Below are 21,020 nucleotides of genomic sequence, written 5' to 3'. Positions count from 1 at the left end.
ATAACAGATGTGCAAACATTGTGCCTTATGGGAGGTAGGCTTGTTGAGAAAGAGCTAATTCAGACACATGTGAGACATTAGATCACATCCTGTCGCCCCTTCTTGGCCTGCACCTCCTTCCACGTCTTCCCTTCTTTGCAATATTTATGACATTTCATCTGGTCCTGTCATCTAATGACCTCTATCCCAAACTACGCTTGTGTCAACAAACAGAAGCATGGGTGGGTCCTGGGGATGATACAATTTGACTAATCACAATTAAATCACTTCATTAATCTGAGCTTCTATTTGCATTGACATTGAGAAAAGAGAAAAAAAATGCTATCTTTTGGCCTTTGCAGGAAACGGAGCTGATCGTTACGGCAGTTCCTTTGCACAGTGTTCAAAGAACACGTCCCCCAGTCGCATGATCCAGCATGTCTGTTTGAGATGATCTATCTTTTTTTGTATGCTTCCAAGTGTGCTGATCCCAGTTGAATAAATATGAGCTCAATTGAATTATAAGGGATTGGAAGGTTTTTGCTGATCCTAGAGGAAAATGTGCCACGTTCAAAGAAAAAAAGAAGAGAAGAATCTACAAAGAACTAATCACAATATGAGATTATTGCATCTCCGTACTGGAAGTGGAAAGACCTGTCACACTACGGAAAAATACACGAACGCTGTGGGGGAAAATATATGAGGAAAAAAGCAAAGAATTTGGTGCTTTTGGCTCGGGTTCAGTTCAGAGCTTTCCCTCTCTCTCACTTACTTACTCCCTTCCTCCTACCCCTCCATCCCTCTTCCTTAGTTTCTGTTAATGTTCTCTCTCTCTCACTCACACTCCCTCTCACATCTGGAGGGTATCTGGAGTGGCTGTGACTCCTCTCTTGCTATGGGACAGCCTGCGCTTAGACTGGACGTCAAACTTAAGAGGATTTCTGCAAACACACTCGGAACTGGTAAAGTTCCCTATCCTTAATTACGGGAGTTAACTGATGGGGCAGGGGCTCTATAAAAAAAAAGAAAGAAAGAAAATAAATTCTGTATGATGCATTATACAGATTTTTTAAATTTTCTTTTGATTGAGCTTTTCAGTGGCGTTCTTCACCCTGGCATGGTGCTTTTATACTATTGGGCCAAATAATTTTAGACTATAGGTAAGTGCAGTAAAACAACAACAACAGTGATTATAGCTGGTTTGGGAGATGAAACAGAGGGGATGACTTATATTGATCACTGTAAATGTGTGCGTTGTTGAAATGAAATGCTTCATTAACTCATTTGAAGGAACCCAGTACAATCCTCACTGTTGATTTATCCATTTGTAATTCAGAGAGTGTGCAAATACCGGTAGAACCTTACAGGTCCATTTGGTGCTATTTCTCTAGGTTAAATGAACACTGTGGATTTTACTGTATAACCTCACCACATAACCAAAGGTTAGGTGGTGGCAGGTGTCATACTGTACTGTGTGTCATGTACTGGGTGAGTGCATAGAGAGGTGTCATACTGTCGTACTGGATGACTGCATAGGCTCTTGTATGTGCACATACACATTTGTGCATGGGTGTGTCTGCATGTCCTGCATGCGTGTGTTGTGCTCAGGCACGTGCCGACACGTGTAGATTGTGTACATCCATGTTAGCATGTGCGTCTGTGTGCATGGGAGCTAAGAACAGTGTGCAGACATCCCTTCCTTCTCCAGTGTACGTATTTTTGTTCATCACCTGTACATTTTAGTTGGGATGTGTGTGCTTCCCTTTGGACTCCAGTTCCCTCTGTGTATCCTCAGAATGTGTATATTTTTCGTGTGCCTTTTCTGTGTGCACTGCCTGGGTATCACTGGAATTGGGAGGAGGATTACCGTCACCTACACCACAGAGGTAGCAAAGAAAGCCTTGAGATAGCTCTGTATAGTAGAGGAAATCCATGGGGAGTAGTAAATGCTATCTCAACACAGGACAGGGTCTTATCAGGCTCAGCTCAGTCTCCTGGGTGAGGGTGTCTGATATTGAAAGACCCGAAGCACCCAATAACCCCAGGTTCCATCAATGATGATGTGTTCAGGAGCATCAATTGGTGTATTTGATTTAAAAAAAATCATGAATAATGAATTTATTTGTAATTCGCTTTTCGAAAAAAAAATTACAAACTGCTTTACAGACATGTTAAAAACAGCAGACAACCAAGCAATAATAACACCATATTATCAACAGCATAAACAATATACAGCAGTAGAAGTGCCAATTAAAGGCAGATAGACCTAAGAAAAACACTTTAACAAACAGGTGTGTTTTCAGAAAAGATTTAAAAGAAAGCACCGACTGTGCTAGCCTCAGATCCTCAGGGAGGGCTTTTTGATTGATGTACTTTATTTAGTAAGACATGAGAACATCAGTACATGGAAGTCCAAAGCCCAGGGGCCTGGACCGAAAAAGCCTGTACAATAGTACATTGGGTACGGGGAAAATAATAATACCTGGGCACTTCAGTCGAGTGCTCCAGTATATTTTATTTGGGTAGTCTCTCCTGAAGTGCCCAGGTGTTATTATTTTCTCTGACGCAAGTTGTCCCTGTTGAGCACCGACGAGCACTTCTACCTTCTGCTGGTTGAAGCACACAGGACTTTACCAGTGTGTGTGTGTGTGTGTGTGTGTGTGTGTGTGTGTGTGTGTGTGTGTGTGTGTGTGTGTGTGTGTGTGTGTGTGTGTGTGTGTGTGTGTGTGTGTGTGTGTGTGTGTGTGTGTGTGTGTGTGTGTGTGTGTGTGTGTGTGTGTGTGTGTGTGTGTGTGTGTGTGTGTGTGTGCGTGCGTGCGTGCGTGCGTGCGTGCGTGCGTGCGTGCGTGCGTGCGCACAATGCATTCATTATGTGAGTTGTGTGTTGTTATAAAGGTGTGTGGCTGTATTCCTGCACAGTGCGCACATACAGTACGTTGGGTACGTTTTTTTGTGTGTATGTTTGTCTTGTGAGTCTGTGACTCCTGCTGGTTGTTATGGTGACAGGGTCAGGAAGGACTGTTCTGATGGATGGATGGATGGCTTTTAATGGTTAGCCTTGAGAGCTGCTGAATGCCTGTTTGGAATATTTCCATCCATGCTGGTAGAGATGATTATTGATCTTTTCTGTTGAACCTCTGATTTAAGCAGAACTGTAACTGTCACAAAAATGCACATTGTGTCATTTCTGAACAGATAACAACACCACAATATTTAATAAAAAGCTTTATCATGGGACCAGGCAGAACTTATATACTTATCACACCGAGGCCGTTTCATTGTCAACCGAAAGAGGCCTCTGATTGTAGGTACCTCATGTGTAGGCTAATGCGTCATCAAGTTAAGTTGGCCAAAAAAGGGACATGACGCATGATGCCAGAAGCACCACAACACCTTTTTAGTCAAACAAACCTTGGCAGAGGTCTATGCATCCAGATGTTGCCAAATTAAATCTAAATCACTAGCAAGAGAAGAGCCAGAAAACCTCCTGTCACATTGTCGTCAGCCTGGTGTGTGAATGAAGGGAACACATTTAGACCTGGAACCCCTTCTGGTTGTTATACCTTTCAAGCCGGAAACACCTCTGTGTGTAGTTGTTGCTATATACAGTATATAGCAACATTAATTATTTTACATTTTTGATTATCAATTTGAAGTTTTTCAGAAAACTTAGGTCAGGATTTAGAAGGCGTTTTTTGAATCGGCCCCAGGTCTAAATGGGTTAATATATACTGTTTCCTACATTGCATTCATGCAAGATATGATGTTCAAACACTCTTTAAGGCTCCAATTCTGTACAGCACATATGCAACACAAATTTGTTAAAATTGTATACGTTATTTTCTGTTCAATTCTCTTACATTTGTTCAAATTGAATTTAAAATGTACTGGAATTGAACTCAACTGATTCTCAGTGCTTATTGTGTTATTCTGCAAAATAACATAGAAACACTGTGGGCTCGATTAAAGTCAAAACATTGTAGTATAAAAAGTACAAATTCAGTTTGACTTGGTATCTCTGTCTGTGTGTTGTGTGTGAGTGTAGACTTGCCTCGGTTGATCAGATTGGGAGCACCTATTATTATTCTCCTAATTGTCATCAGTTACACACCTGCTTGCATAGCTGATGGTAGTAAGGCAGTGGTATTCAACTAGATTAGGCAGGGAGACACAATTGTAAAACAACTTGAAGTCGAGGGCCACAAGACAGACGTGTTTGTGGTTAATGTATGGCCGTTTGTTGTGTGCTATAGGACACACAACAATGGTCATATTATGTCCATTATGGTAACTTATTAGGGCCTGCTTCATACTGCATTAATTAATGCCTTTTGATGTTTGATACTAGTATAATTTCTCTGCCAGTTCTTTATAATGCATAGACTTTTCATTTGGATATTGAGAAATAGGAAGTAGATATTTCAGTGTGTTCTGTGCAAGGGTCCCTGGCATGGAAGCATCTTTGTGAAAAGAGTGGTGGAGGCAGGCTGGCAAGGTGAAAGTGTTTACATGTTCGTATTTTTTATGTTTTTGTTGAGCACCCGGCTGATAAGAGCAGGGGAAAGGAATTGGTTGGAATAACGTGTTCCTTCCACGCGCTACGTCCTATCAGGGAAACTCCCCCCTGTCAGGTGATAAGTAGCCTGCTCACTCCTCATGGTGCATTGAAGGAAGCATGAGCTTAGTTCGGGGCTCTCCCCAGGCTGGCAGAGGGAGAGTAGCGCCTAGGATTACAAGCTTAGTTAGTTAGTTAGTTTTGGAACTTGAAATGTACAAACGTTTTAGCATCAAAATATACTTTGAGTACCAAAGTAAAAATAGCAGATCTACAAGTCCATAACGTCACATTGTAGATCGGCTGTATGTGGTCACTGTAGGTTTTATATTAATAATCAATTTAGCAAAGTAACAAGTAATTAAAGCTGTCATATGCTGTAATTGTAGTGGAGTAGAAGTAACAAAAATGGAAAGTAATGTACCTCAGAATTGCACTGTGCATTGTAAGCACTTGTATAGTACTTGAGTAAATGTACTTAGTTACTTTGCAGCACCACTGAGCAGCCAATGACTGACAGGCTAGGTATCACCAGGTGCAGTAATTGCTAGAGTGCAGAGGGACATGGGTCGATATTAATGGTCTTCATTCAAAATGTATATCACACAGCTTAGATCTTTGGATTCAAGAGAGCAGACCCGTGCGAACTTGGTGATGTAAAAAAAGAGTAGCTGTAGTGTAAAAATTGCACGTTCATGGAATGTCAATGCATGTTGTTTCTTGGGTCTAACTCATTTGTAAGAGCTCTTGACTCTGTCTGAACCACAAGGTCATAGCATCAAATCCTGGCAGTATAGCAACTCGGCATATGAGCTCTCTGGGGTATAGAGCTATAGAGTATAGACTCATGTGCTCTTTGCTGTCGCTACCCTTTAAATGGCCATGGCCATTGACAATACATTAGGCGCTTAAAGTTAAATATTAAAAAAACTACAAATTATTTCAAAGTAAAAATCTCAAGTGTGCATGTCCACAATAGGTTCAATTTTTTTTAGATTGTGAATCGAGTTTCTAGATGAAAGTATGAAGGAATAGGGAGGTGCCAAAGTTTTATCACTTAAGTTTTAAAAGTTAAACATTTCAAAAACTATAAAACAAAGTGAAAAGTACAAGCATATGTGTCCACAGTAAGCTGGATTCTTTTACTGTTTGAATGGAGATTCTAAGTGAAAGTATGTAGGAGGAAAATGTAGTCTATAAATAGTGAGGATATCTATAGGTTCTCGCTTCTGCTGCAGCGAGCCCACAATAAAATCTTAACTGCAGCTGCATTTTACTTTCATGTACATGATTTCCATTAACTGATGACCTTTAACTCCGTGTTCCTGGTCTCAGCGCCTTTGCAACAGGAAAGCTGAATACTGGTCATGGCCTTTCCCAGGCATTCCATCCTGCACACCCTGAGTGTGCTGCTCTTGGCCTGGACGTTGGTGCGCTGCCAGGCCCCAATCGAGCCAGAGGAAGAGGAGGAGGAAGACCTGGTGGAGGCGACAGTTATACCTAAAGCAGCGCCGAAAGCCAAGCCCTACACGTGTCCTCCAGAGTGCAGCTGTACCAGAGAGGGGGCGGTGGACTGTGCTGGAGTCGACCTCACCGAGTTCCCCACTGAGCTGTCTGAGGACACACGGCAACTCTCCCTGCAGGTCTCCACATCCACATCCACTCACTCACTCACTCACCCGCTCACTCACTCGCTCACGCACCCGCTCACTCACTCGCTCACGCACTCGCTCACTCACTCGCTCGCCTGCTCACCCACTCACCCACTTGCTCGCTTGCCCGCTCCCTCGCCCGCTCACTCACTCGCTCGCTCGCCTTCTCACCCGCTCCCTCACTCACTCGCCTGCTCATCCACTCCCTCGTTCACTCACTCAGTCACTCACTCGCCCGATTACTCACTTGCTCGCTTGCTCACTCACTCACTCACTCACTCACTCACTTACTTGCCCGATCACTCACTCATTTACTCGCTCGCCTGCTCACCCGCTTCCTCACTCACTCACGCGCTTGCTCGCTCACTGGGGCGGCTGTGCCTCAGGAGGTAGAGCGGCCACTTGGGAATCGTAAGGTTCCCGGTTCGATCCCGGGCCCCTCCTGGGTTAGTGTTGAAGTGTCCTTGAACAAGACACTGATCGCTCCCGATGAGCTGCTGGTGGTGAATGTAATGCACATTGTAAAGCACTTTGAATAAAGGCGCTATATAAATGCACCAGATATGCGTCACACTAATGCTTGATTTGTACTTCATTGCATGCATACATCTAGCTGATCTACATCTACAGTACATTGGCGTGTAACAAAGTATAAATCATGCCTAGGGAACCAGAGGCCCTGGTTGCCCCAGGTTCGATTCCAGGCTATCCCAGCATATGTGCCGATGATATGAAATTTGTCCCTGAGCAAGACTCTTAACCCCAATTGCTCACAGGTTCTCATTGGAAACAAGACCGCAAGGACTTTCATGAACGACCTGTTAAAAGGAATGATCCTTTATCCTTTATCCCCCCACACACACACACACGCACACACACACACACACACACACACACACACACACACACACACACACACACACACACACCACGTGACAGTATATTTGTCTCCTGGTGGCAGAACAACCAAATCGAGGAGATCACGGTGGAGCACCTTTCCGGCCTCCACCTGCTGGAAACTCTCAACCTTCAGAACAACTGGCTCACAACACAAGGTAAACCCCCAGACACAAAAATCATAATTCATACTTTGGTGTATGACAAAGTGCGTTGCTCACCGCGAATAACAGATGTTTCCGGCAAGCAGCGCAGACGAAGTGTACATTTTGGTTTATATGTGCGGTTATAATTTGCAACTGATAATGGCGTCAGAAATCTGTCCACCAGATTTTGTCTGATCCTGTATCGGTTCAGAAGCCGCAACTGTACAGACATTTTGCCATAGTTTTGACCTATCAAAATGCTTAAATAATACAGCATCTGTGCCGCGTCTGATCCGTATGCTTATGATATAATGATAAAAATAAATTTCACATGTGCTGCCCACTTTGATCAGAACACAACAAAATGGTTCTATTTTTGGTTTAAGTATCCTTACATTTGGTCTATTTAAGGATACTTACTTATGTAGGCCTTTTAGTGCTTTAGAAACTTGCCTTTTGTCTCCTTTCAAGGCCTGGAAGATGAAGCTTTTGAAGTGATGGAGCATCTGACTTATTTATACTTGGCAAATAATAAGGTGAGTCACACAGAAAGCCTTCAACTGTTCAACTTGTTTTTCTTCTCACTACTAACTTTGAACCCAACAAAGTTCATGTGTGTGATTCCAGGCACTGTTGAGATGCTAGTTGTTTTGGAAACGTATTCTATTCTATTCTGTTCTGTTCTGTTGACAGTGGGGTGAGTAATAGTAAACTCAATGATATCCTGTCTACTTTCACACAAGCGTGTCCAAGCTTATGCTTGTAATCACTTACAGTATGTCTGTGCCAGCTGGTCTGAGATAAAATGTATTGGCGAGCAGACCTTTTTGGAGAGACAGACAGAGAGAAAGAGAGACAGGCAGGCAGGCAGACAGGCAGGCAGGCAGACAGGCAGTCAGTCAGTCAGTCAGTCAGTCAGTCATAGATGGAAATATTTGATAGGCAAGCCGGCAAGGCCCAGGGGATGCTGAAAAAATGTGGGATTTTGTAACCCTGTTGACTGGGGTCCGCAGGCTACTTGGGCCCACTCCTTTTTTCCCTCTATGTCCAATCTCTTCACCTACAAGCTCACAGTGCATCACGCTGTGATGCTTTGTGAACTTGTAGATCTGCTATTTTAGTGGAATGTTCGCCTATTTTGACATGCCCCGAATAGGGACGCTAGGGTTCATGTGCTTACGTGTAAGTGCTTGCTAAGCCACAATGTCACCCATATTGCTATAATCCATGGACCACATTATAAAGGACAGAGCTCTTTAGTGTATGTACACTAAAATGTAATCTCGCTAGTTTCTGCTACTGTATACTCGATGCCATTTGGTAAAATGGCACAATACGGCTGTACATTTAGGTAGATGTGACTGGAATGAGCTTGGCAAAACCCTACTTTCAGAACACATACACAGTAAAATGTGGAGTGTTAATTAAATTCTGAGAGTGCAAACACTCTTTTTGATAGTGAAAATAGCCAGTGTCTTATAATTTCTGAAATTCTTGACAGTTTTTTTTGTATTTTACTTTTGAAAAGCTTTTGAAATGAGATTTGTTTTTTAATTATAGGAAACGTTAAAAAAAAGGGGATATTTACTTGCGACCTATAGAAATGGGTCTGTGACCCAAAAATGTGTCCAGACTCATTGTTTGGGAAACAGTGGATTCTGGATTGTCATTCCTGCCAGTGAAACGGCAGACTAACACATACAGACAGCGGAGTGGCTATAAAGAGAAGAAAAGTTCCTTTGGTCATGTGAGGTTTCTGTTCTGCTTGCAGCTCAATTTAGCACCCAAACACCTGCCTCCCTCTCTGGTCAGCGCTGATTTTGCTGCTAATCATATTACCAAGATCTACCCATATACATTTGGCCAGAAACCACATCTGAAGTAAGTGTGTGTGTGTGTGTGTGTGTGTGTGTGTGTGTGTGTGTGTGTGTGTGTGTGTGTGTGTGTGTGTGTGTGTGTGTGTGTGTGTGTGTGTGTGTGTGTGTGTGTGTGTGTGTGTGTGTGTGTGTGTGTGTGTGTGTGTGTGTGTGTGTGTGTGTGTGTGAGATTTTTACTGGTCGACTCATTTGACCCAGTGGTTTTAATTAAAATGTAATTAAAAAAATTGCCACTGTTTTAATGCCATTACTATTATTATTATCCTCCTGCCTTTATTTTCATGCCGTTTTAAGGGAAGTGCTTCTGGCACAGCAGCACAGCAGCGTCTCCAAGGATCCTCAAAAGGGGGTTATTGCCCAATAATAGGCTATTATTGGGCATACTTTTGACCCCCTTTTGATAAAAATAAAGGCAGGAGGATAATAATAATAGTAATGGGCCATTACTATGGCATTAAAACAATAATAAGAAAATAAAAAATAAATTTTTTTTTCGACTAGTACCAACAAGGTCGACTAGTGGTTATACTAGTCGACTAGTCGACTAGTTGGTGAAAGCCCTAGAGTGTGTGTGTGTGTGTGTGTGTGTGCGTGCGTGTGTGTACAATACATGTGCATAGGTCTGTGTGTTTGTGTGCGTGCATGCATGCGTAGTTACATGAATTCTTGCCTGTTGTGTGTGTCTTCACATCCATCTCATAACTCTTGTCCACTCCAGGTCCGTATACCTCCATAACAACAAGCTGACAGACACAGGGCTTCCAGACCACATGTTCAATGGCTCCAAGAGCCTGGAGATCCTCATCATGTCCAGTAACTTCCTACGCCTTGTTCCCAGAAACCTGCCCTCCACCCTCCACCGCCTTCACCTAAAGGTGCCAACATCACAGCAAATGATTTTGTGTAGTCGTGATGTGCTGCAGCTATTATTATTACAGCAGGTTTTTGGGCTAACACCTACACTTCGTGTGACGGCGAAGGTGCGCCAAAAATTATTTTGCATAATCATCACAATCGTTTCCATGTTGAAAACGCGATGTGTTGTCAGCTTGTATCAAATTATTAAACATGGCCTATTTTGATTATTGGTATCGGTCATTGTCAGTAATTTCTTTGCATATTTAAGTAATGTGTCATATCTGTCCGTACAATTTTTGCATACAAAGCCTAAAAAGCCAAACAGAAATGTAATTTAAAATTTTCAATGGAAAAACATGATTAAATCGTTAATCGCAATTATTTGTTTGACAATCAATATCATGATCGTCATGTCAATCAATTTACAGAGCAACAAGCTTGAGAAGATCCCGCTGGGGGCTTTTGACGGCTTGTCAAACCTCAGAGAGCTGTACTTACAGAACAACCTACTGAGCAATGAGGGGATGGACAACGAGACATTCAGGTGGGGACACTGCCATCTAACACCTAACCATACATTTAACAAAACACTACTACTACTACATCACTTTATACATACTTACTTTTTTTAATCATTGTAATCACCACCATCTACTTGATGTTAGTATTTTTCTTTTCTTCTCTCTTTCAAAACTTTCCTCTATTTTGCGTTGCTTTATTTATTTATTCCTTTACTAACATGTATTCACTCACACTAATTTACATTTGAAAGTCATTTAAGGTGCTGTTAGTGATTCGTTTTGGTTAAAAAGTTAAAGCTCTATACCTGCACTCTGGTCACCAATTTAATCCTATCAGGAGAGAGAACCCATTAATCAGCTTCAATTTGATAGTGTTCCAATTCCAATGTTGTCTGTTAATTCTTTGTTTCATCACATCCAATTTCACTTGTTTATCCCGTAACCTGTATGAGTTCTCTCTCCTGATTGGATGAAATTGCTATCCCGACCTGATCACATCTCTATACTAAAGATGTCGTGAGACAGGGAGAGCCCTGTTACCAAACAAATACTGTATAGCAATGATTACTATCGGATAGAGCTATTTAACACTTATTTGAACAACAACAAAAAATCACTTACACCCTCTTTAATTTTTTTTTTTTAATTTTTTTTTTACCTCTTTTGGGGCTAACATTCGGGAAATATATTTAGTGTGGAGCAAAAACAGGATGGGACTATTACAGAGCCCATGGGAATCCGGTCAACTAAGTACAGGTTTGCTAACAAACCTGACATGAACACGGTACATGCTTAAATGAAATGCATGAATAAAAGGAATACAAAAACTACTTTACCACTGACCCTCCTTGAAAACTGAGAAAAGTGAACAATGTTGATGACAATGTTCCTCATATTTTATAACATTGTGGAGAAAGAAGAAGTAGTACTGGCAAACACCACACCGCTAATTTGTTTGTGGTATTTACAGTAGTAGAGGGAACAGCTAGTGGTAGAGAGACTAACATGAACATCTTGCCTCTCTGCCTATAGCCAATTGAGCAGCTTGGAGTGTCTGGACCTGTCGAACAACAACCTGAGTGTAGTCCCCAAGGGTCTGCCTCGCAGCCTGGTGCTGCTGCACCTCGAGAAGAACAACATCCGCAGCATCCCCGGAGATGCGCTCACCTCTGTCAAAAACCTGGAGTACTTGCTTTTACATAACAACAAGCTCCGCTCCCGTTCCATCCACCCCACTGCCTTCCAGGTACTGATTACAGCACCGCAACTTTAGATTGTACTGCAGATGCTGGGTAGAATCTCTTGGGACATGAGCAAAAAGTAAAGTAGCGGTCTGTTTCAACTTTGAACAGCGTCATAATAAACATGTGACTTACAGGAGAAAGCGTTATCCTCTCCTCACATTTTTTAAATCAACATATTTCAAATTGATGTGTACCCACCTGGATTTAAACCTGGATTTCCCACATGAGAAACCAAACATCTGCTACTCTTTGATCCTGGACGAGTCCCCAAACACCTACCAGTTAATTTTTTTGTATGTTTATTTTGTATGCCCAATACTACCAAGAATCCATTGACCTTTTGTATCAATTTCTTTGGGGTTAAGTGATATTTTTTCATATATTGACCCGTCTAATACCTCCAGGGCTTGAAGAAGCTGCACACGCTCCACATGTACAACAACCAGCTGGAGCGCGTCCCCAGGGGCCTGCCGCGCCGCGCCAAGACCCTCATGATACTGCACAACGTCATCAATGAGATCGGCCGCAACGACCTGGTCATGCTGTACACGCTGACGGAGCTCAACCTCAGCTACAACCGGCTGACCAGCCCCAAGGTGCACCGCGAGGCTTTCAGGAAGCTGCGCATACTGGAGACGCTGGACCTCTCGGGTAACATGCTCCACTCGCTGCCCCTGGGCCTGCCCCGCAGTCTGCAGGAGCTGAAGATCAAAGACAACCAGCTGAGCTCCATACCGTACGGGGCGCTGGCGGGCATGCTGAAGCTGCGTGAGATCAACCTGAGCAACAACCATCTGAAGGTCAACTCCGTCTACCAGGGAGCCTGGATGGAACTCAACACGCTAAAAGTGAGTGGAGGGCATGTCCATGTTTGGAATCTGGGCTGGCGTTGGAGATGTCCATATTTGGGCATAATCCGCAGACACATCCACATAACATTGACAATATAACGGCGTAAAGAATGTAATGCAAAAGTGCTAAGGGCTTATTAGTGCTCAATGCTCTATTAGCAGCAGCTTGATGGATGTAACGTGGAACAAATTATAGATAGCTTCAAGCTGTTTGATTTACATTTTGGCATCTGGAGTATTCTTCCTAATTGGAGACGTTTATATTCCAAGAAGAGAGGATGATGACAGTCTTTTTTCCCTATTATCTTCATAGCTGTTGTTTAGTGCATACTAGCAAGCCTGTTTTTCAATTGCACTGTTTGGTTGCCAAACCATGCTGTAATTCCATTATGTAATGATGCTCTCTAGGATTATATGGTAGAATATCAACATGATACATGCTCATACATAAAGATCATGCTAACCTCGTATCACAACATTTCAACTTTTTATATATTTTTGGTAATTTAATGCCCAACTTCGTCATACTACAGTGTCACAGAAATGCAGCCGATAAAAAAAAAAGCTAAAATAGCAGATCTACAAGGTCACAACACATGTGAGCTTGTAGATCTGCTATTTTAGCTTTTTGAAATATTTGTTAAGTGAAAGAGCTTGCGACATTTCCTGAAAAGTAATGCTTTTGTACATACAAGGTTTCCATCCGACAGCGGCGATACATATCATATAGGCTATATCACACATGGGCAACTGGCGGCCCAGGGGCCACATGCAGCCCCCACCTTCACTTAATGCGGCCCACAGGTTAATATCAGAATACTGATATATTATATATATTACAATTCCAAACATGCAAACATATGATTGATTTAATTACTTCAGTCTATATTAGTAGCTTAATGACTAGTATTAAAATTCTATTGTCTTTATTTGGTCCCATGAATTTGTATTCTTTTTTATTGACAAAAAAAATCTGGATTCCAATTCAAAAATTGCTAAAGCTTGTAGATCGGCTATTTTTGCTACTTTTGTGTGACATTGAATGGTGAAAAAAGTTAAAATATGGAGAGACAGTATATGCAATGTGGCCCTTGCAAAGTGTGGAAATATAGTGGCCCTCTCCATCGTCAAAGTTGCCCACTCCTGGGCTATATGTTATCTATTAATGGAACAGGCGATGTGTGTTTTCTACAGACGTTGGACCTGTCTGGTAACGAGCTGTCACATATTCCATCGGACCTGCCTGAATCCCTGGAGTACCTCTACCTGCAGCGCAACCGCATCACCACGGTGCCCGCCTCGGCTTTTGAAGGCACTCCTAACATCAAAGGCATCTACCTTCGGTAAGGATGCACAGGGCACTGTTGCCATGTCCGCTTATTATTATAAGTGACTTTGGGCTTGTTTTTCTGTAAAGTCGCTTGTAAATGTTGGAAGTTGCGGGTTGCTGACTCTTGTGAGCTTGTAGAGCCCTATTTAAAAAAAAAACTTGAACGAAATGTTAAAAATCTGGAATGTTTTTTGAAACATTTTAAAACACAAATCTTGTGCTCCCATTTTTATGCGAGAATTTCTGGGAACTCTGATTAGTTTGTAACTGGCAGAAAATATTTTCAGATCGGGGTCCGTGGCCAAATACATTGATTTGGAGGTCCGTGACATCTTGAGAGAACCACTGCTCTAAAACAACATTAGACAATAAAGTTCGACTGGCCGGCCCAAGTCACTTATTTTGGGCGTCATCTCACAGACGTAATACTGTACACATCCTTAAGTTCAGATGCACGGAACGCCATGCTGTGCAGCACTTTCTGCAGAGAGACTTCAGAATTAAATGCACTACGGTGGATTCTAACCCACACACACACACACACACACACACACACACACACACACACACACACACACACACACACACACACACACACACACACACACACACACACACACACACACACACACACACACACACATACAAACACCAACCTCAGCCCCTTGCCCTTCCCCACTCAGAAATAATTTTCACATCCATTTGAATTAAAGTTTGAGAGGAGATCTTGTTCACTTTCCTACATATCATCATTACACATGCTGCCAGTCGTTGGCTCCCCTACACCATTTCCATCAACACTCCATTCATCCTCCATCAGTGTTTTGGGGTTAGATGGTTTATCTCATGGCAGCTGAGTGACATATAAGGGATAGATTGTCAAAACTGATACAGAGAATTCACTGAGTCCTCAGGTTTTTTCAGGTCTTTGGTCAAAGGTTTCCATTTGGATTCTGATCCATGCTGTGGAGATGATTATGTAAGTGGGGCAGAGGAATGCTTTGGAGGAAATTGGTGATTTTCTTTTGATTGCTTGGATTAAAGTGCTCAGCTGTGGTCGGGTAATCTTACACCATGGATAAAAAATAAATAAATACAGTTGAGTCCAAAATGATGGACCATTTTAAAAGCTGCTTTTGTTTACCTGTTCTTTCTCAACAGCCCACCTAGACTGAGGACTAGCTAGTAGCTAGGTTTTGGTCTCCCTCAGTGGACTGTTATGAACTCATCTTAATGCAGCCATAATGAATCTACTGCAACATGCTGTGAGTGTTATTGTAACATTGCAGACTAGTAAGCAACACAGCTGCACCAAACAAATTAATAGTGAGCGTGTTAGATTTTACAGAGCCAAGGGCATGCCGCTGTGTTGCTTACATCACTGTTACATTGATGGCAGCCTGCCATGTTTAACCGTGCTGTAGTTTTTCCACCTGAAGTGGAAAGCAAGCTACAAAATCAGCCTAGGTGTTGTGCCCATTTTAACAGATTTTGTGTTTGTATTTTGTTCCATGTTGCGATAACGTGATATCTAATCTCTCTACTTCCCTTCCGTTAATTTGCTCTTATTTAATTTCTTCAAGAATGTCCCCACTGCACAGACGCGTTAGTATGATTTACACCTAAAGCACTCCAGTTTTACTCAATTGCTACCTTCTAGAACAAAACCCCAGAGAGATCACTGACAAGAGCTTTTTGGCATTACGCTCGGCTTGGTTTATCATTAAGGCCCCATCGCAGCCGCTTCATGGCCTGTTTTGACGGGCCATGACCCCACCCAGGCTGTTGTGCACTTCATGCTGCTCCTAGCAGCTGCTAACGCATCAGTTAGGAAATGTTTTTTTTCTCTTGTTTTTTTTTTGCTCCACCCACAGCTGGAAGCCTTTGGCCTGAGCCAATTTATGGCTTCTGGGATGCTTGCATCAGTAGGACTAGGAGTAGGGGATAGGGGGATTTGTGAATGTGCGTGCACATGCATAGTATGTGGGTGTGTGTCTGCACGTGCACATGTGTATTGGCATTGTTCATGTTTTGCACATGGCCAGCATACAGTTGCGCAAGCTTCAGTTGATTAAAAAAGAAAATCTGTGGTGGCTGATTTTCATCATTACGGGCCTTTTATCTGAGATGGATACACAACAAACAAATACCTATGACTATATCTCATTTCAGTGTGACACTGAACTGACTACAAACCCCCCCCCCCAACCCTACACACACACACACACACACACACACACACACACACACACACACACACACACACACACACACACACACACACACACACACACACACACACACACACACACACACACACACAGACACACGCATTAGATTTATGCACACCACCCGCTGTCTTTGGGATCTCCTCCATGTAAGTGATGGTGTTCACTTCCATTCTTATGCTTGTGGATTTGAAAGATGGAACACAGTAAAATCCTGAAATAAGAGTGTACAAATGAAAACAAATGGACCTGTAAGGGTTCATTTGTTGAATTTGACTGAGAGACAGTTATAGGCTGTTGTGGAGGCTTGTTTTGAAGCCCTACAAAACCACAAAGGGTCTTCCTCGGGTTGTGAATGTCCTCTCTCCCTCCTGAGGGAGATCCTTGGTTGTTGAAACCGATCTTCATTCTTCTTGCTTTAATAGTGACTTAGTTGTGTACAGTTGTTTGTTTGTATGTTTGTTCCTGCTCTGTACAAGTGTGCCTGAAGTAACCTTCACTGGCTCCCTTTTCCATTTCAAAGTTTTTTCATTTACTAACAGGCGTGGCATTTTCTATTCCAGCTCTAACCGACTGTCGGTGGACTCGGTGAAGGAGAGCTCTTTCGCCCATTTGCCCTACCTCCAGGTCATTGATGTCGGCCACGGCAGTGAGGACCTAGCTTTCAAACGCGAGGAAATGGAGGAACTGGAGGAGGAGGACGCATGAATCAACAAATGCTCGAAGGGAATTGTCACAGGACTGCAAAGTTGAGAGAGAGAGAGAGAGAGAGAGAGAGAGAGAGAGAGAGAGAGAGAGAGAGAGAGAGAGAGAGAGAGAGAGAGAGAGAGAGAGAGAGAGAGAGAGAGAGAGAGAGAGAGAGAGAGAGAGAGAGAGAGAGAGAGAGAGAGAGAGAGAGAGAGAAAGAAAACTACTTAACCCCTATATAACTCGTTGTACGTCAAATAGCAATGTTTGCCTATTTTGTCAGAATGTTTGCCTATTTTGAATTGCCCGGAATAGGGACGCTAGGGTTCATGTGGTTAAAATGGCGATGAAGAGATGATTGAAAGGTTCCATCTTTCCCAGGTGCATTGTTGTAAGGAATGGCGGGTTCACATATTTCTGGTGCAGGATACCGGAGGAAATTCTATGTTTCTCTTTTTGTGCAGGGTGGGTTTAGTCTACAAAGCATAGCTTTCTATATGACCTTTGGTATTGTTTTATGTTTGTTTTTATTATCATTAAGGAATCTTTTTTTCCCACGCACAAATCGATTAATATAATTAATATTTTTCTTTATTGACAGAGATAAAAAGGTAAAGACTTGTTTTATGTTGATCATATGGTTTGTCTTTCTGTGCTCTGCTCTGTGTAATGTCCTAAGTGGCTACACTGTCACTGTAGGTTAAAGACTGAACAAAATAACCCACCTAGTTCTTATCACCAATGGCCCAGAACTCTGAAACTGCTACACTGTTAAACACCCTACATGAAGTCTTGTTGTTAACTTTAAAACTGATCCTAAAAGCTGTGTCAAATTGGAAATGTAGCAATGAATTGGAGTCGTCCAGATGTATTGGAATTGTCATGTAACGACATTTATTTGCCTTTCATTTTGAGAACTGCACATGACAGTGTTGTTTTGCCATTTTCTTATACCATGCATTTGTGAATGAAATGTTTCAAAATGAGTACAAAAACTTGGAGCTTAATCAATGCTGCTACTGCCTCACTGTCCTGTCCTGTTTTATTAGATAAATATTGCAAATATTTTTATACGACATCTAAAAGGATTCACTATATTGAATGCAAAGTCGCTTTTACATGCAGTATTATTATAATGTCACCTTTACATGCCGTGAAACACAGCAATAAATTATTTTAAAAAGAAATGTCACTGCATTTCTTTATCTGTAAGGAAATCAAACAGTGTAGCGTGGATGTGCTTAGTGGGCAACCATACACCAGGTTGACAGTCAACAACAGCACAACGCATTGTGAGCTTATGGATCAGCTATTTAGGTACCGGGGTTGATTTGTTTTATTGACTGTAGTTGGATGTCGGGCTAAATTTAAATAATAAATCTTGACCACCTCCAGTAGTCAGTCAATTTCAAGCAAATGTGTTTTCACAGAGGAGAAAGGATGTGCTGAACATGGAACAAAAAACAAGAACAAAAAACTGGTGTCTTTCCACAGCAGACATCATGACATGACAGCACGGTGGCACATTTATAATCTGGTTGTAATTGTAGATAAAGTCATTATGACCTTTTAGAAAGAAGAAAATTAAGATGTACAGGACGACAAAGTGTAAAGGGCTTAAAGCAAGCACAGAATGGCCTGGCTACTCAATTTTTTTAGACATGGTTGTGGGCTATGAATCGACCAGGCATCTAATGGACTCTGAAATAGCCTCCTTGTTATTCCCAGAATCTGGTGAAGCTGCTTTTAGTCATAATGCACCCAGTAACCCTCATGAAATGTGCCCCATCTCTTGCCTGTTTGAAGAGTAGCCTCAAAACATTTCTCTTTTCAAAAGCCCTATTTCTCTTTTCAAAAGCCCTAGACTGGGGTATACTGGGGAGAGAATATTTTGTGAACAAAATATTCTCACTAACTTTGAATTTCAAGAATCACATAAGGATATTTTGATGGAAATCCGTATTTGCATTAAACTCTGCATTCAGACAAGAAGAAGCCATGCCATATGTTGTGAGACAAAAAGAAAAATATTATTATCATACTATACTGTGAGGTTGTAAAAAAACAACTATATGGCATATAGGAAAATCATACGATATTATGGCATTAATAAAAGTAAAAAGTAAGACTGCAAAAGTAAAAAACAAAAAATGCCTTAATGGTGCATCTGGTGGTGTAGAAGTAAAACACGGACCCACAAAATAGACACCTGGCAGATTGACCTACTGTATGAGTGATAAATAATGTATAAACTTAAGGGATTTTTCAGTTTCAAACATGTTTGGGGTCATGTTATCGTTTACTCAGGCTTTTGCGAGTAGACTGCCAGGACTTGTAGTGGGCTGGATGATTCTCCCCAGGACCCGCTTGGTGGCTTGTCCTCACCAGGATGTAATATTTTACGCACCAATGTACAGTACAAGTACATGGTGTTTGGAGCAGGCAGACAAAATGTTTACCACTGTGTGAGAGCTAAGGATTCTGACACCAGAATACTGACACCAGGATACTGACCAAGATATTGACACCGGGATACTGACACCAGGATACTGATCAGGATACTGACACCAGGATACTGATACAAGGATTATAGGATACTGACACATACAGTAGCATCACAAATAATCAAATATTAGGATTGTCTGACCATTTATGGGTTATGCAGTAATGAAGTTGTGTCACAAAAGTAAACTGTCTTTAATGCATAAGGAAATTTCCACGAGGCTTCATTCACTAGTTGAGGCAAGGTGATATGAAGTTTGTCTGAAGAACCGCCCTACTCTGCCTCTCATTTGTGGTTGAATTTGTTCTGAGGGTGGGTAAGCCAATCAGAGGCGGAGTAGAAGTGAAATCTCACATTGTGTTTTTTTTTTCAAATTTATTTTAATTTATTCCACAGTATAAACCTGTGTAAATGTTTAAAATGTGGCAATTTGAGGATAAAATGACATAACATCTGAAATTATCTTGATACAAATTAAATATTTTTTCCCCTTCCCAGCCAAATACGAATGACAAAACACAAAAAAGTATTTGAAATACGTTATTCAAATACATGTATTTAAAATACTGCCCTCTGCTGACAGCTATATTCAGTTCATCAGTGGTCATTCCTTAGTCAAAGTCAGATGTTGTCCATACCTAGAAATGTGTTAGTAAGAGAGGTATTTTCAAACGGTTCTCTCATAAAGACTTTGTAATGACTTTGTTCTATCTAATATGACAAACCGGAGCATATGACCGTATAAGGGACATTTGACATTTTATGCTCCAAAGTGTGTGCTTCTCACAGCTGAGAAATATGGGCAACAAAAAGACCAGTGATCTGAAAAGCATTACAGTACTACATAAAGTATACTGTATGAAATGTATGAAATACTCTACAAGACGGCAGTTAATATGGAGCTCCTGCAGCTCAACGCTATAACATTAGGTCCTCAATGCATTTCTTGTGGAAAGAATGTTTGAGTATCTGTTAACAGCGGACATTTGATAAAAAAATTACTTTTAGTGTACATTTAGCAGATCTACAAGCAGACCTACATTTTCAATAGCAGACAGAAGCTCATAGTGATCTGCTGTCTCGCTATTTGACATACAACAAAGTACTTCAAGTGGTTAACAAACTAAACAGAAGGACAGGTTATCCACACACTGAAAGATGACCTCTTTGATGTTCAGTTTCTGTAATCAAATCATTTAATCTTTCATTATTTCTGGCAGCATGAGGCTACATGGCCTACATTTCAGCATCAAGTCAATCAGTGCAGGCTGTTAGCACCACTTTGTTGTATATCGTTGCTGTCAGGCAGAAACCTTGTATCTTGTTTCAAGGTTTTATGTTTTTTTGTAAATTAATGCCGTTCTTTATCATACAAGTGGAATGATACATGTTAAAGAAAACATGCTAAAGTAGTGAAATGTTTTCAAAATAATAATAAAAAAGGAACGGTTGGACCTACAAGGTTTCCACCCGACAGTGGCGATATATAGTTCAAAGTTCAACCCAAAGCGTAATCATCTATTTGGGGCAGCCCAGTGATCATTCATACCAAGATTCATGAAAATCCCGCCATCTATTCCCGGGTTAATTTGTTAACAGTCAGATCTCGACCTTGATTGTGACCTTGACCTTCAAGGCAGCCCACTACGGAAGAGAAGCAGTGACATGGTGCAGATCATTTATATCATGGCC

The 21,020-nt window shown here is 41.6% G+C and overlaps 1 protein-coding gene across 2 annotated transcripts; it reads left to right on the top strand.

Annotated features, from left to right (window-relative positions):
* The first annotated feature begins 800 nt into the window (after positions 1-800).
* podn (podocan) lies at positions 801-18,644 on the top strand. 2 transcript variants are annotated; one of them, XM_080430817.1, is made up of 12 exons: positions 801-941; positions 5,870-6,177; positions 7,148-7,241; positions 7,701-7,765; positions 9,001-9,110; positions 9,825-9,981; positions 10,393-10,508; positions 11,518-11,731; positions 12,134-12,577; positions 13,775-13,923; positions 16,702-16,886; positions 17,025-18,644. In XM_080430817.1, exons 2-11 carry the CDS (start codon positions 5,902-5,904, stop codon positions 16,844-16,846), a joined length of 1,770 nt encoding a protein of 589 aa, XP_080286943.1. In that variant the 5' UTR covers positions 801-941; positions 5,870-5,901; the 3' UTR covers positions 16,847-16,886; positions 17,025-18,644. The 2 variants fall into 2 exon arrangements, with proteins under 2 accessions (XP_080286943.1, XP_080286942.1); XM_080430816.1 differs by having other exon boundaries at positions 16,702-18,644.
* Positions 18,645-21,020: the final 2,376 nt, after the last annotated feature.

This window comes from Gymnoscopelus braueri (genome assembly GCF_963280865.1).
Source record: "Gymnoscopelus braueri genome assembly, chromosome: 6".
Classification (NCBI taxonomy): Eukaryota; Metazoa; Chordata; class Actinopteri; order Myctophiformes; family Myctophidae; genus Gymnoscopelus; species Gymnoscopelus braueri.
The sequence above is the reverse complement of the archived record's forward strand: the minus strand, read 5'-3'. Positions and strand labels throughout refer to the sequence as shown.